Source organism: Octopus bimaculoides, chromosome 15 (genome assembly GCF_046866305.1).
Source record: "Octopus bimaculoides isolate indiv1 chromosome 15, ASM4686630v1, whole genome shotgun sequence".
NCBI classification, from domain to species: domain Eukaryota; kingdom Metazoa; phylum Mollusca; class Cephalopoda; order Octopoda; family Octopodidae; genus Octopus; species Octopus bimaculoides.
Window position 1 is genome coordinate 46,063,883 of NC_142942.1, and position 15,000 is coordinate 46,078,882.

The following is a 15,000-nucleotide window of genomic DNA, read 5'->3' on the forward strand; positions in this document are numbered from 1 at the left end:
CTATGTCTTACCAGCAACCGTATTAACAGTGCGTTGTTTAACAAGAGGCATCGATCGAAGTTCCATTAGGTGGTTTCGTAATGGCAAACCACTGGTGCCATTTACAGATCTTCGCGTTAAATACTCAAGAAATTCTCTCCACAGAATTAAAGTTCAGACGCTTTCAACTCCGAACCAATCAGAAAACTACACGTGTCGTTGTAACACGATCTACAATAATGTCAGTCGAACTTTGGAATCAACCGTTGTTCTTCATCTGATATCTTTAATTGATATTCTAAGAGAAACAGCTCACAGAGAATCGTATCTGTTGGGTACAATAACGTCACCGTACGCCAATGTTACCGACCCGGCCGATAAACGCCCTAGACGAGCATATTACGTAAATAGCCAGTGGTCATCGTGTACAGCGAGCACTTGTAAACGATACGGACGGCAAACGCGAAATGTATCTTGTGAAATTATCACAACGAATTACTTTGAAGAACTTCCGGTTGGCGTATGTAAACGAGGACGATTGAAAAGACCGGAAGTTAAGAGAAAATGTCGAATGGACTGTTTCAAGTGGATTACTTACGAATGGGGCAAAGTAAGACATGTTCCACTTATTTCTGTTTTATCTATCTATCTATCTATCTATCTATCTATCTATCTATCTATCTACCTGTTTGTTTGTTTGTTTGTCTGTCTATATACCTATCAATCTACCATTTTCATTTAGTACTTCTGTAATTGTCATCGTATATCTGTTAGGTTATGACTGACCTAGATCTAAACAACTTTGCCTTTCATCCTTTTGAGGTTGATAAAATCAAATTCCTGCCAAATACTGCTTTTTTTTGTGTGTGCCTAAATTAGAAACCATTATATTCTTGCCTTCTTCAAGATAGCCTTTGCGCATTTTCCTAAAAAGAAATATCTGCCAATTTTCTTCCATGTTCTGTATATAACAGAGTCACTCGCTTTTATTTTCTGCAGTTATACAACTTGATATACCAATGTACTGGTGACTATTTATCGTATAGCTTACTGGTTAGGATACTCAGCTCTCGATCATAAGGTCGTGTGTTCGATTCTCAGCGGCGTGTTATTTCCTTGAGAAAAGCGTTGCTCCAAGTCCACTCAGCTAATAGAAATGAGTTGTACCTGTAATTCAAAAGGGCCAGTCTTATCACGTTTCGTGTCACACAGAACATCCCTGAGGACTACGTTAAGGGTACAGGTGTCTGTGGTGTGCTCAGCCACTTGCACGTTAATTTCACGAGAAGGCTGTTCCGATGACAGGATCAACTGGAACCCGTGTCGTCATAAACGATGAAGTGCAAGTTTGTTTTGTTTCTTCTTATCGTCAATCATATCGTTTTTACCCACATCCAGTCTGTTTAATCTGTTCAATATTGATTGAACATGTCAACATCAGGCAAATAGAAGAGGATGGAGCGTAGAATATTGGTCTTTTGCTAGAAATTGCATTCGTTTTGAAACTTCCTCTTTGGTTTATCCGAAACAACAATCTTCTATTTACTCATAGTATCTTTGGTGTACTTGTTATTTCGTGTTAACTTATACGTGGCCAATTTAAGGCTAAAAACACTGTCAAATGTCTAATAATACTAAAGCAATTTCATACTCAGAACCGTTTTTCTTCTCCTCCTAGTCTTTCCAGCATACAAGTCGACCTAGTATATAGTCTAAACACATAATGTAAACAATTAAATATCATCTTGGTCCTCCAAAAGTTGTCTTGGTGTATAAGTCGACTTAACCTTTTTAAATGGAAATTTTGATCTGAAGAAGTTCGACTTCTAGGCGGAAAATACGGCAGCTTTATTGATTAGTAACACACCTTCACACCCATTTAAAATCTTTGTTGCACCAGTTCCTTCATTTAAGGAGTGAGGTGTCCTTTTATAAGTGAGCATTAATCCTCTGATACCCGATTCCTACTAAGTGTTTGTATACTTTAGACAAGTAGGTTTGCATTCTTGGCGGTTTGATGTTTCTTCAGTTTTGGAAATTCAAGGAAGTTTTTCTTCGAAGAGCCATTTGTGTCTCATTCGGTAAATCGTTAAATACTGTTTATGAGTACATTGTGGGTGGCAAGCTACCCGATAGATATTTGAGCTGCAAGTTTGACATTCTATCCTTTGTGTTTTTTTATTATCATGAGTTATTATTTCTTCGCAGATTCTTATTTCTTTTGTTTTTACCATTTTCATTTGATGCTTCTGAAAATTTCCCTCGTATATCTATTAAATTGTGTTTGGCCTGGAGCCGAAACAACAACAACAGCAACAATAACATCACCACCAACAACAATATCCTCATCATCATTATCATTATCCTCATCCTCATCATCATCATCATCATCATCATCATCATCATCATCATCATCACTGCAATCAAATTCTTGGATATAGAATTATCAAGACCTTTCATTTCCTCAAGCATCCAATCTAAATAATCTCTACTTCTCTCCCTGTCGTCACTGGGCTGGTTCCTGTTTGGCTTTTACCAAATTCTTTGTGAACTCCTTTAGAGTTGGAGTCAAACTGTTATTATTTTTCAAAGACTTGCTGTAGGTTTTCACAGCAGATTCTTGTTTTCGGCACCTCTCTGTCTCCTTCCCTCTCTCTCTCTCTCCCTCCCCCCTCTCTCTCTATCTATCTATCTATCTCTCCCCCTCTCTTACACACACACATACACTTTATGACAAAAAGAAGTAAGAATATTATATTGGCTTACGTGTAAGGTGACGAGCTGGCAGAATCATTAGCATGCCGGACGAAATGCTGCCTAGCATTTCGTCCGTCTCTACGTTCTAACTCCAAATTCCACCGTGATCCACTTTGCTTTTCATCCTTTAGGGAATCCCAGCTGAGCACTGAGATCGATGTAATTTTCGAGCCTTGTGAATATGGCAGGAATGATTATGATAGTTTAAGAATGTACGCGCGCGCGCACGCACGCACACATATATATATATATATCTATATATGTATGTTTATGTGTGTGTGTGTGTATGTGTGTGTGTGTGTTTGGTAACTATTTGACTCTACATAGTTTAAAAGTTTCGTGGGCGAAACCTCCCACCATATTCATGCTTCCTCAACATGACCACCACCAACAACAACAACAACAAAAACAACCCCAAACCCCCACATGATGCAGGACTACACATTACAACTATAGACCCTAATCTAAGAAGGGGTCTAAAGATAGCTATCAGCGTGGATCATCCCCCAGACTAACTAATTTCAAGAAATTAAAAAGAAAAGAAAAAAAAAACACGAAGGATAAAATAAATAAGGAAAAAATAACGCCATCGACACGCATTTATCGTCACGTGCTTTCACCACCACCAACGCCATCACTACCACCACCACCGACAACACCAACGTTAATCATCACCTCCACCGACATCATCACCATTATCAACGCCATCACTTCCAGAAGCAGCAGCACCACCGTCGATCACCACCATCACCATATCATCATCACCACCATCATCATCAGTATCGGCCATGATGACGACGACCGGCTCCACCACTTCCACTACGAGCCTCATTATCACCACCAACACCACCACCACCACCACCACCAGCAACAGCAACATCATCACAGCGAACATCACTTGAACAACAATGTAGCCGATCCCACCACCACCATCACCATCACTACCACCACCACCACCACCACCACCACCACCACCACCACCACCACTACCACCACTACCACTGGCAACTGTAACATCAATGTCACTGCCCTCACAACTACAATGCCTTACCACAACATCAGTCTAACAGTTGACACCCTGAAGCAGTGATTGACATGGAATGCAACAGATAGACAGCTTTTAGTGAAATATTTTATAGAAGAGTCCTTTGGGGTGGTGAGGGGATGGTGGGGAGGATAGCTGTTGGGGGAGGTTGGCGGTGGCGTCGGTTGTGGTGATGGTGATAGGGGTGGCGGTAGTGGTGGTGGTGGTGGTGCTTGTGATGGTGTGTCCGAGTTTGTACGTGTGCGTGTGTGTGTATGTGCGTCCATGTGTCTATGTATATCCGTGTGTGTGCATCTGTGTGTGTACATTTGTGTGTGTATGTGTGGGTTAGTGTGTGGGTGTGTGTATGTGTGTGCGCGTGTAAGTGTGTGTGTATATCTGTGTGTATGTGTTTGCATCTGTATGTTTATGTATGTGTGAGTCTGTGTGTGTGCGTGTGAGTGTGTATGAGAGCGTGAGTGTGTGTGCGTATTTTTGGGATGCTATTACAATCAAATGGCTAACGAGGGTGTTCGCGTGTGTACGGTGTGCGTAATCATGAGATCCCGATTTCGATTCCAGTGCGCAGCTCCGTCAACTTTGGACAAACCCAAATTGTTATGAATGGATTTGGGTTGAGGAAATCTGAGTCTAACGGGTGAACTGTACACAGATTTCAAAAAGTACAGCCTGGTCATACACACGCTGTTTCGTGCCGAGTCTACTCCAAGTTTATGTTAAGGGTACAAATATACGTGGAATACTCGGTCACATATAGTATAATGGAACGATTAGATAGGTCAACTGAAGGAGAAACGGCAATGTTCATCGCCGAAATCGACGGAGGATACTTTTACATTTTAGTGTGTGTGTGTGTGTAAGTATTTTTGTGTGTGAGAGTATGTGTGTGTGTATGTCAGTGTGCACGTGAGCGCATTTTGCTAATGTGAATGTCTGCTAACAGTTATTTTGTCTTCGAATAATAATAATAATAATAATAATAATAATAATAAATGCCCTGATGCAGTACCAGGCAGTGGCTCTCATGGTTTCTGATCTTAATTGATTGGAAATGTTATCATGTACATTGTTTTGTCTTGGTATAAAAGATGGGCTACAGCAAATATTCTGCTCAGTACCACAGATTTGCTTGTCAGTTGTTTGACCTTAACCAGTTGAGCATGTCCCTTAGTAGCTGACGATATGTGCATCTCTGATCACGAGCAGAAGTAGTGGGGGAGCATCATAGCCATGTGTTGAGAGGAATTCTTTGGGGGTGGGGTTGAATAATTCAACCCTGGAAACATGGGTGTTTTGTTCAACATCCTTAAACAACCCTTATTCAGTGACGTTTTGAGCAGGATGGGCTGCTAGACCTGAAGAAAATTCTAACTGGGCCCCCACCTGCGAGATCATGTGCTGTTTATCTTGATATGAGATCACCATGTCGCGCACGTATGGTTGTGATGCATGTACCTGGTGTACCCTTATCAGACAAGTAATCATGATGGGTATACTGGGTTTCGTATATTTTAACCCAGTGTCACTTTGATGGCATGCACTGCTCTCTCACTCAATAATAATAGTAATAATAATAATAACAACAACAACAACAACAATGATAATAATAAATTCTTTCGCTGCTATATTGTGATCCCAAGGAATACCCATGTCAATTAATAAACACATCTTTTTTGTCTGATCTTTTATAATAATATCCGGTTTATTAGCTCAGTAAATATAGACTTGCTAATAGAAATTCAAGAAATGTGACATCTCAAGGCAACTACCGTACCAGTAATTGCAGTATCTCTCTAGGAATGATAAAAAAAAGGGGGGTACTGAAACCTATTTGAAAATGATACCAGGCCTACCATCCCTACAGGAAGTGCAAAAAATCGTGTTAACTGGAACGACTCATGCATTGAGAAGAGCATTATCGCTATGAAAACAACATCCATTCATGAATTTATTTTAATTTTTTTTTTTTTTCCCATACATATTTTACCTGTAAATTTGCGTGTGTAAACTGGGAATGCATACAATGAGCTTCTCTGCCTCAGGTGTACAGAAAACACTCGGCGAGAAATGGAAGAAAATTTGAAGAAAGAAAAAAAGAAAACAACAACAATAATAATAATAATAATAATAATAATCCTTTCTACTAAAGGCACAAGGCCTGCAATTTGTGGGGAGGGAGCTAGTTAGTTGCATCGACACATATTCATTTCATATTCCAATCTGATTGATAATATTTCCAATGTTATCGATCTGAGTGGAGTATGAGAGTGAAAGGGAGAGACGTTGATTGGAACCATTCTTCTTCTTGCGATAGCTTATCTTTCTCACAGCTTGTTTCATCATCATCATCATCACCGTCATCGCCATAATCATCATTCCCATCCACATCATTATCGTCGTCACCACACTATTTCATCATCAATACTATCAGCTTCACCACCACCATCATCATCATCATCATCATCGTGTCATCGACGTCGTCATCATCATAATCATTATCATCATCATCACATTTACCGTAGTCATCATTACCAATATCGTTGGCATCACCCAACACCCTCCTCTTCCTCTCCTCCTCCACTTCTCCACCCCCGCCTCCTCCTCCCCGCCTCCTCCTCCCCGCCTCCTCCTCCCCCGCCTCCTCCTCCCCCGCCTCCTCCTCCCCCGCCTCCTCCTCCCCCGCCTCCCCCTCTTCCTCCTCCCCTCCTCTTCTTCATCATCATCATCATCATCCAGATATAATCCCGAAGATCTGCATAACAGGGTGTGGTGTTGAAACATCCTAAACCTAACATCTAAAAAGCGGGTGGGCACGTGGGTTGGTTATTTTCCAAACGACCCTCTCGCCCACCCGTAAATTTCTTCTTTCCTTTACTTTTTCTTTTTTCTTTTCATCTGTTCCTATTTCTCATCGGACAACAGTATAAACAGCGATTTGCGTTTCAGGGACCTCAAAGGGACTCCGTGAATTGAGTCACCCACCCATATTAGTTCAGTTTTTTAAATATTTTTTTATGACATGTTTTATCTTTGGTTTTTGGTTTTCGAGAAGAATACCGTTCCTTCCTTCCTTCCTTTCTTCTTCTTCTTCTTTTTCTGTTTCCTTTCGCTGCCGTTGTTCCTTTCTTTCTTTCTGTCTTTTTTTCTTCCTCTCTTTATTTTCTATCTCCCTCTTATTTGTTTTCATTACTTCCTTAGTTCTCATTACAGACCCCTTTTCAAAGTGAACCCTATCTTAAACACTACGTCCCCAGCTCATTAACAGCTTTCTTTACACTCCCAGATACGATGAAGTCGACGTCAGGAATTCAGAAACTAAAAACTCGGCAACGAGAGGAACCCAATACGCCAATATCCCACGGGGTCGTGGGTAACTATTGATTAAACCTGTATGCTACACATTCCCCTAGATCTTTCAGTAGGGGCAATAACTGTCCTGGGAATCATTAACAGAGGGCCGTTGAAGGAAGCCTTACCTCGCTGAGAGAAGCCGTGTACTTCTGTTGAATTCAATACTCGACAACAAACACAACCCGGTTTCACTTTGTTCCACCCCGGGTGCATAATCTATACACGTTGCTTCATTGAGTAAATTTGATTCAGTTTTGTTTTCTCGTGGGTTTAATGTTGGTTAGGCCGCCTGACACAACGCCCAATTTACTACTACTACTACTACTACTACTGCTACTGCTGCTGCTACTGCTGCTGCTACTGCTGCTGCTGCTACTACTATAATACCACCTGGTCCCTGTGTTCTCTTAGCGAGTGACAGATGGTAGTTCTGAAAAAACCCTTGTCAGCGTAACACCACCACCATCACTACCATTATCACAACCATCAGCATCACCACCATCAACGTCACCATCACCACCACCACCACCACCATCACCGTAATCGCCACCAGTCCACCGTCATTCGCCCACCCCCACCACCACCCCATCACATCATTACCTCCATCACCACCACCACCACCACCACCATCATCATCATCACTCCACCGCTACCAACACCAACACCGCCACCGCCACCACCATTCCCTAGTCCTTGTTTACCGCCACCTTGGTCCCTGCGTGTAGCGACGGGTGGGTAGTTTCCAAAGACCCTCGTTCAGTGCAACACCATTACCTTCATCATTAGTTGGTCCTCGGGTACCTTTAGCGATGAGGGGGGGAAGGGTAGTTGTAACCTCCCCCCCCCGTTCCAATTTAACATCATCCTCTCCACCACCGCCACCCGGTCCTTAGGTGCCGGCTGCTGGGTGGTTTTTGCAGTGCTCTCTCTCTGTTGTAAGACCACACCAAATCCCACCGTATTCCCTCTCCATCAACGGTGTATTTCTTTTTGTATTTTGTTTTCGCTTTTTTGTTATTTTCTTTCTTTCTTTGGTGGTGGTGGTGGTGGTGGTGTGGGGGTGTTGGTTTTCTTTTCTACAAAAGATTGATCTGCAGATGTTTAGGCCGGGTATCAACCACCCGGGTGGGCCTGCAAAAGATCAAGAATAATCCCTTTTGCTCACTTGACTAATTTGTTTAAAAAAAAAAAATAATAATAAAATAAATGAATATAGATACGAATTTAGTTTAAAATATGAAAACGAGGAGAAAAAAAAACAATGATAAATGATGTAGACGTGAAGGTGGTGGGGGAAATGGTGTGGTGATGGTGGAGATGAAAAAGCTGAAGCGAATCACTCGGTGTTTCACATGTGGTAGGTTTTACCAGCAAATTGAAGCATTAACTCTTTCATCAGAAGACCTTCATTGGAATAGATTTTTGGTTTCATAGTTTAAGGGCTAGTTTAAGGGTGTGCGGGTAAGAAACTGGCTCCCCTACTGTGCGGTCTTAGGTTCAGTCGCACAGCTCGTACCATAGGCAAGAGTCTCCTACTATAGCCTCGGGCCAAAGCCATGTGAGTGGATTTAGTAGACGGAAACTGAAAGAAGCCCGTCGTATACACACACACACACACACACACACATACACACACACACACACATATATATATATATATATGCATGTATATATGCATGCATGCATGCATTATTTATGTATGTATGTATGTATGTGAGTGTGTGTGTAAAAGAGTGTATAAAATATTTATATACGCAAAGAGGAGACCATTGACAGGACTCCTTACATGCTAAAAAAGGCCAGTTAAAACCCAAACCACGAAAAAGAGAATTCATGAGGCACGCCGTTATAACACTAGAACGAACAAAAAAGAATGAATTAGTTAATCCCGAACTCGAGCTTTGCTATTAGTTGTCAAATACACTGATTTGGAATCTGTAGCTCATCAGCGGAATCACTAATTAATGAATAATTATGTAGTTGCAAATACATACCGAAAATACGTGCGCAAGACAGCTACATCTTTATCCATTAAGGTTTGTGAGTGTGTATGTGTGTGTGTGTGCGCGCATACATGTATGTATAGCTACATATAAATATATATAAATATGAGTATATATGTAAACACTGGGACACATATACACATACGTTTGTTAAAAACCTGGAATCCGAACGAAACTGGTAATGATCTGATTGTCCGCAACAAAAGGGCAATAAGAGGATTGCTAGAAGAGACTTGAGTAATTTTACTGATGCGGGGTGCAGTGTGGTGTTTAACGTTTCGGACCATCTCCCAAGAGTCTCACTCTTGGGTTATAGATATGAATACATATACACACGCGTGAATGCATATACAAATAATGAAATGATAATTCCAAGCAAGTCCGAGAGAAATTCTGACATACCATTATTGTTGTTCTTTTTATTGCTGTCCCTAAAGAAATTTGTCATTTATATGTAAACTTAATTCCAATTTGGTCTCCTTCAGTGCCACCCCATGTCTTGCATCCGCGACAACATGTCCATACAACGCCGGCGAATAGTCTGCTACGACAGTATGTCACATTCGATCACCAGGCGGCGCAATTGTGACAATTTGTCTTTGCCTCCATCATTAGAGAGAAAGTGTTCAACACCACTGTGTCGAACGAATTGGGTAACAGCGACATCATGGAAAAAGGTACGAATAAATATATATAAATATGTGCATATGTGTGTGTATGTGTGTATGCGTGTGTGTGTATGTATATATGAGTGTGTGAGTGCGCATATATATATATATATATATACATATATATATATATATATATATATATATATATATATATATATATATATATATATATATATATATTGTTTGTTTGTTTTTATGTAGTATTAAAATAAAAACAAATTTTATATTAAATTAAAAGTTTACTCAATATTTTTCAGTAGGTCATATATTCTTTTACAAGAATAGTGTTGATAGTCACCTCGAAGTTTCGGCTTGCTGAGGCTTTCGTCAGACAGTCTGATGAAGGCTAAGCAGGCCGAAACGTCGAATCTCCTGTGAATACTACTTTTACAAAAGAATAACACATGCACACACCCTCACGTATATAGATACACAAGTCATACATCCTATCATATTATATCTAACCCACCAGAGTAACGTATCGCTGTGTGCTTTATTTACAGTGCCATGGACAATGTGGAAGTTATGGAGTTCAGACGAGATCCTTGTGGTGTCTTTGGGAGAAAACCGGTTTACCTGCCAAAAATAATTGCTACAATAAACTTCGACCCCTAGTGAAAAGAACATGTAAAATGCCCCTTTGTAAACATGGTAAGTACTTTTAGAAATCCTACACCGAATGCAGAAGTTGGGTCCTTGCAAATATCTCACTAACAATATAATATATACTCCTCCAACCCCGGAAGTACCAGGGTACAAGTTCAGTGTGAATCCAACAAGAGACAACCACTTTTAATCTGCCGCTTTTCGCCCTGTCATTCTGTCACCCTATCACCTTGTCACCATTCACTCTATAATTCTGTCACCCTGTCACTCGTCATCCTATCAATTTGTCACCCTGTCACTCTTCGTCTTATCGTTCTGTCATCCTGTCGTCTGTCACCCTGTCATCCTGTCACTTGTCACCTTGCCCACCTTTCAATATGTTATTCTGTCACGTTGTCACACTTTTGCTGACTTGATTTGCTACCCGATCAGTTTGTCACGCTGTAACTGTGTCAGGCAAGTTAGGGCTACAGACACGAGAGTAAGATTGTAACCATGACGAAGAGGATGTTGAAAGACATGAAATATCAATGTACTCTGCGGTAAATATTATATACACCTGTCCAATGTTCTTATGGTGTTTCTTTCCTCACAGCATCTCTCTGGAGACGTTTTATATCGATCTATCCCTTGTTATCGACATTACCCTCACAGTCCATGTATACTATGCTTTCAGGTATAAGACGTATCTCTAATTTTGAGTCTAAACTCTCGTTAAAACCTTGTAATACTGTACACAGTATTATACAACTGCTACAAGAATGGATGATCTACCATAATCCAATATATTAGTTTTATTAATGCTATATTTTATATATGTACATGTGTACACACACACACACACACATATACGCGTGTGTGTGTATGTATGTATATATATATATATGTGTGTGTGTGTGTGTGTGTGTGTGTAATATATATATATATTCAGGCATGCATTGTAGTAAGAAGTTTATTTACCAACCACATGGCATATACATGTGAATGTGTGTGCGTGTATATATGATAAATTTTAGAAAAAAAAAGTAAATGAGTCGAAATCGAACCTGTGCGGGCGTTAATTAATAAGGCATTAAAACAGAATGACTCTCCCCAGACACAACAATATATATATATATATATATATATATATATATATATATATATATATATATATTCGTATGTATGTATGGATGGATGGATAGATGAATGAAATACGAATGGATAGACAAATACATGCGCAGGCGCACAATTATAAACACTCAAGCATACACATCCGTGTATACATAGATACATGCATACATGCACACATACATACGCATACACACATATATGATGATAATGTCTGTCTACTTGTAACCGAGAAAGACCATCAATGCCCGTCCATGAGGTCATTGCACCAGAAGTCAGCTTCACCTGGGCTCACGTCCGCAACTTGTACGCTCGCCTTGGTGCTCTCCTATTCGACTGGGCGTCGAGTAGTCGCTTCGCCGGCGATTGCACAACCTAAAAGTTAAGGTCCAATAAGGCTTGCACAGCACCTCACGCTTCCTTTCTACCCTAGTGAAGCGATCCAGAGACAGGCCAGGGAAAGATATCCAGAGTCAATATGGGTGGCAGGCTCAGGAATGTGGGACCACCATGATCTCAAATGCTAGCAAAAGATCGCCAAAATGTTCAATGCTGTTCCCTGTAAATCTGGTTTTATATTAGAGTGATCTTCTCTGTAAAGAGTGGCCCTTCTCTCCCCGTCTAATAAGGGTACACCAGGTACATGCATCACAACCATATGTGCGCGACATGGCGACCTCATATTATGATAAACAGCACATGACTTTACAGGTGGTGTCCAGTTAGAATTTTACTCAGGTCGAGTAGCCCATCCCACTCAAAACGTCCCGGAATAAGGGCTGTTTATCAGCATCATCATCATGATCATTATCATTATTTTTATTGTTATTATTATTATTATTATTATTATTAACACAGAAATACGCGTACATGTGCACGCACACTTACACAGAGCACGAATTCTTGTTGCATATTTATAAGGCTATATGCGCGCGCGCACGCTTCATACAGATTAGCTTATTTCTCCGTTTTGTATGTCTTACCTTTGCGACCCTTCCTCCTCCACCTCCAGCCATCGCACACCGACGACACCTCTTTACCTTCCCGCCCAGACACTACCTTGCGGCAACTCCCCCACCCCACCCTCCACCCCCACCCCCGCCTTGCTTTCCTCTACCTTCAACCTCCCTTGTCCCCGCCATTGCTATTTTCGGATAAAGAAGTAAACAAAACCCCTTCCCCCCCCCCACCACCACCACCAAAAAAAGAAAAGCAGCCAACAAAAATAATACCAGACCTGAACCAACAACAATCGAATGAATTTGAAGAGAGAAAAAGAGGGGAGGCTTGGTGCAACTACCCCGAGTGAACAATGTGACGATGACGTCATAAATACAAAGGAACGCGTTGTTTTGAAAGAGAAAACACCTCAGTTTGCGAACTTTATCTTTCTGTTTATATACATATGTACACACACACACACACACACACACACACACACACACACACACACACACACACACACACACACACACACACACACACACACACACACACACACACACACACAACACGCACATACATACACACGTATATATATACTCTTTTACTCTTTTACTTGTTTCAGTCATTTGACTGCGGCCATGCTGGAGCACCGCCTTATTTAGTCGAGCAAATCGACCCCAGGACTTATTCTTTGGAAGCCTAGTACTTATTCTATCGGTCACTTTTGCCGAACCGCTAAGTTACGGGGACGTAAACACACCACCATCGGTTGTCAAGCGTTGGTGGGAGGACAAACACATACACAAACACACACACACACATATATATATATATATATATATACATATATACGACGGGCTTCTTTCAGTTTCCGTCTACCAAATCCACTCACAAGGCTTTGGTCGGCCCGAGGCTATAGTAGTAGACACTTGCCCAAGGTGCCACGCAGTGGGACTGAACCCGGAACCATGTGGTTGGTGTTTATGTTTAGTTTATAATGATACGAAGCAAGTTTACATTAATCTGTTGGGTTTCGCTATACTTTTACAGAGTACGAATCTATTATTCTTTAATATCATTGACAGTGACATCGAAGTTTTGGTCAGTTAAGCCATCGTTACTGTCGATAATATTCTTGTTATATAGGGCGGCGAGCTGACAGAAACGTTAGCACGCCGGGCGAAATGCTTAGCGGTATTTCGTCTGCCGTTACGTTCTGAGTTCAAATTCCGCCGAGGTCCACATTGCCTTTCATCCTTTCGGGGTCGATTAAATAAGTACCAGTTACGCACTGGGTTTGATGGCATCGACTTAATCCCTTTGTCTGTCCTTGTTTGTCCCTTCTATGTTTAGCCTCCCGTGGGCAATAAAGAAAGAAATATTCTTGCTGTAGAATAATGTTTACATGTGTGTGTGTGTGTGTGCGTGTGTGTGTAATTGTGTGTTTGTATTTATATATGTGCATATACGAGGTCAGATCAATAAGTATCCAGACTGTTGCTATAGTAACGAAGCTAAACACTCAAAGTAAAGCCGCTTGGCACAGATTGATCTTGGACTCTGCTGTTCTAGGTCACTTCTGCTATTTACAGCAGTGCTTGGAAGTAACGTGTGTAACGTGCGATCATCGCATTGACCATGACAGAAAAAAATGTGGATATTGACGAACGTTCTGGGAGACCTGCAACCAGCAGAAGTGAGAAAAACATCGCAGTTGTACGTGCAGCTGTGAGGGGAAAACCGTCGAATCACCATCCGTGAGATATCAGAATATGTGCAGATTAGTATATATGGTTGTCTATGTTCGTACACACAAACATATATACATGTGTACATATGCATAACCACATACGCATACACACACCAATACACATACAGAACTACACACACACTCACATCTCCCAACACAGGCGATCTCCTCCATTGGAACCAACGAGGACTTCCTCTGCATGTGCGTACGAACCTGCTAGAAACAGCAGCGAAATCGCTACCACATCGTACTCTAACTTCTTGGAAAAGGACTCGGTCGTTGACACGGTCCTTATTTCCTTACGTACACAGGAAATACTGGTTGTGAGCTTTGTCAAGGCTGACCTGGGGCTAAACAAGAACATTGAACTAAACCCTTTAACAGCCAACATCATCACCATTGCATTCACGTTTGTATAATCATCTCTCTCTCTCTCTCTCCTTCCTACTCTCTCTCTCTCTCCTTCCTACTCTCTCTCTCTCTCCTTCCTACTCTCTCTCTCTCTCTTCCTCCCACACTATGCCTCTCTCTTCCTCCTACTTTCGCCCTCCTTTTTCGGCTTGCGCCTTGTCGTTCTAGCCAATGGCAAGCCATTACGTCATTTGATATATCCCAGTGCCTTTAGGTCACGCGGGTTAATGACTGCAATTTATATATATGGTAGTGTGTCTGGGTGGTTGCGTCTGCAGACTTTCTAGGACAACAATTTGTGGTGTGTGCATTGAGGGTGGTCTGCCTCCATACCTGCGGACATATATTAATAGAGACAAGTTGGTGTTTATT

At 41.3% G+C, this 15,000-nt stretch overlaps 1 protein-coding gene across 1 annotated transcript in view; it reads left to right on the plus strand.

The window, feature by feature from the left end:
* Positions 1-15,000, plus strand: part of LOC106868395 (ADAMTS-like protein 3) — a 240,075-nt gene that overhangs the window by 223,467 nt on the left and 1,608 nt on the right. Inside the window, exons 13-15 of the mRNA XM_089363799.1 lie at positions 1-589; positions 9,621-9,812; positions 10,310-10,457. The exon at positions 1-589 is cut by the window's left edge and continues 236 nt beyond it. Of these exons, the coding sequence (XP_089219925.1) occupies positions 1-589; positions 9,621-9,812; positions 10,310-10,457 (929 nt within the window). The remainder of the gene's footprint in view (positions 590-9,620; positions 9,813-10,309; positions 10,458-15,000) is intronic.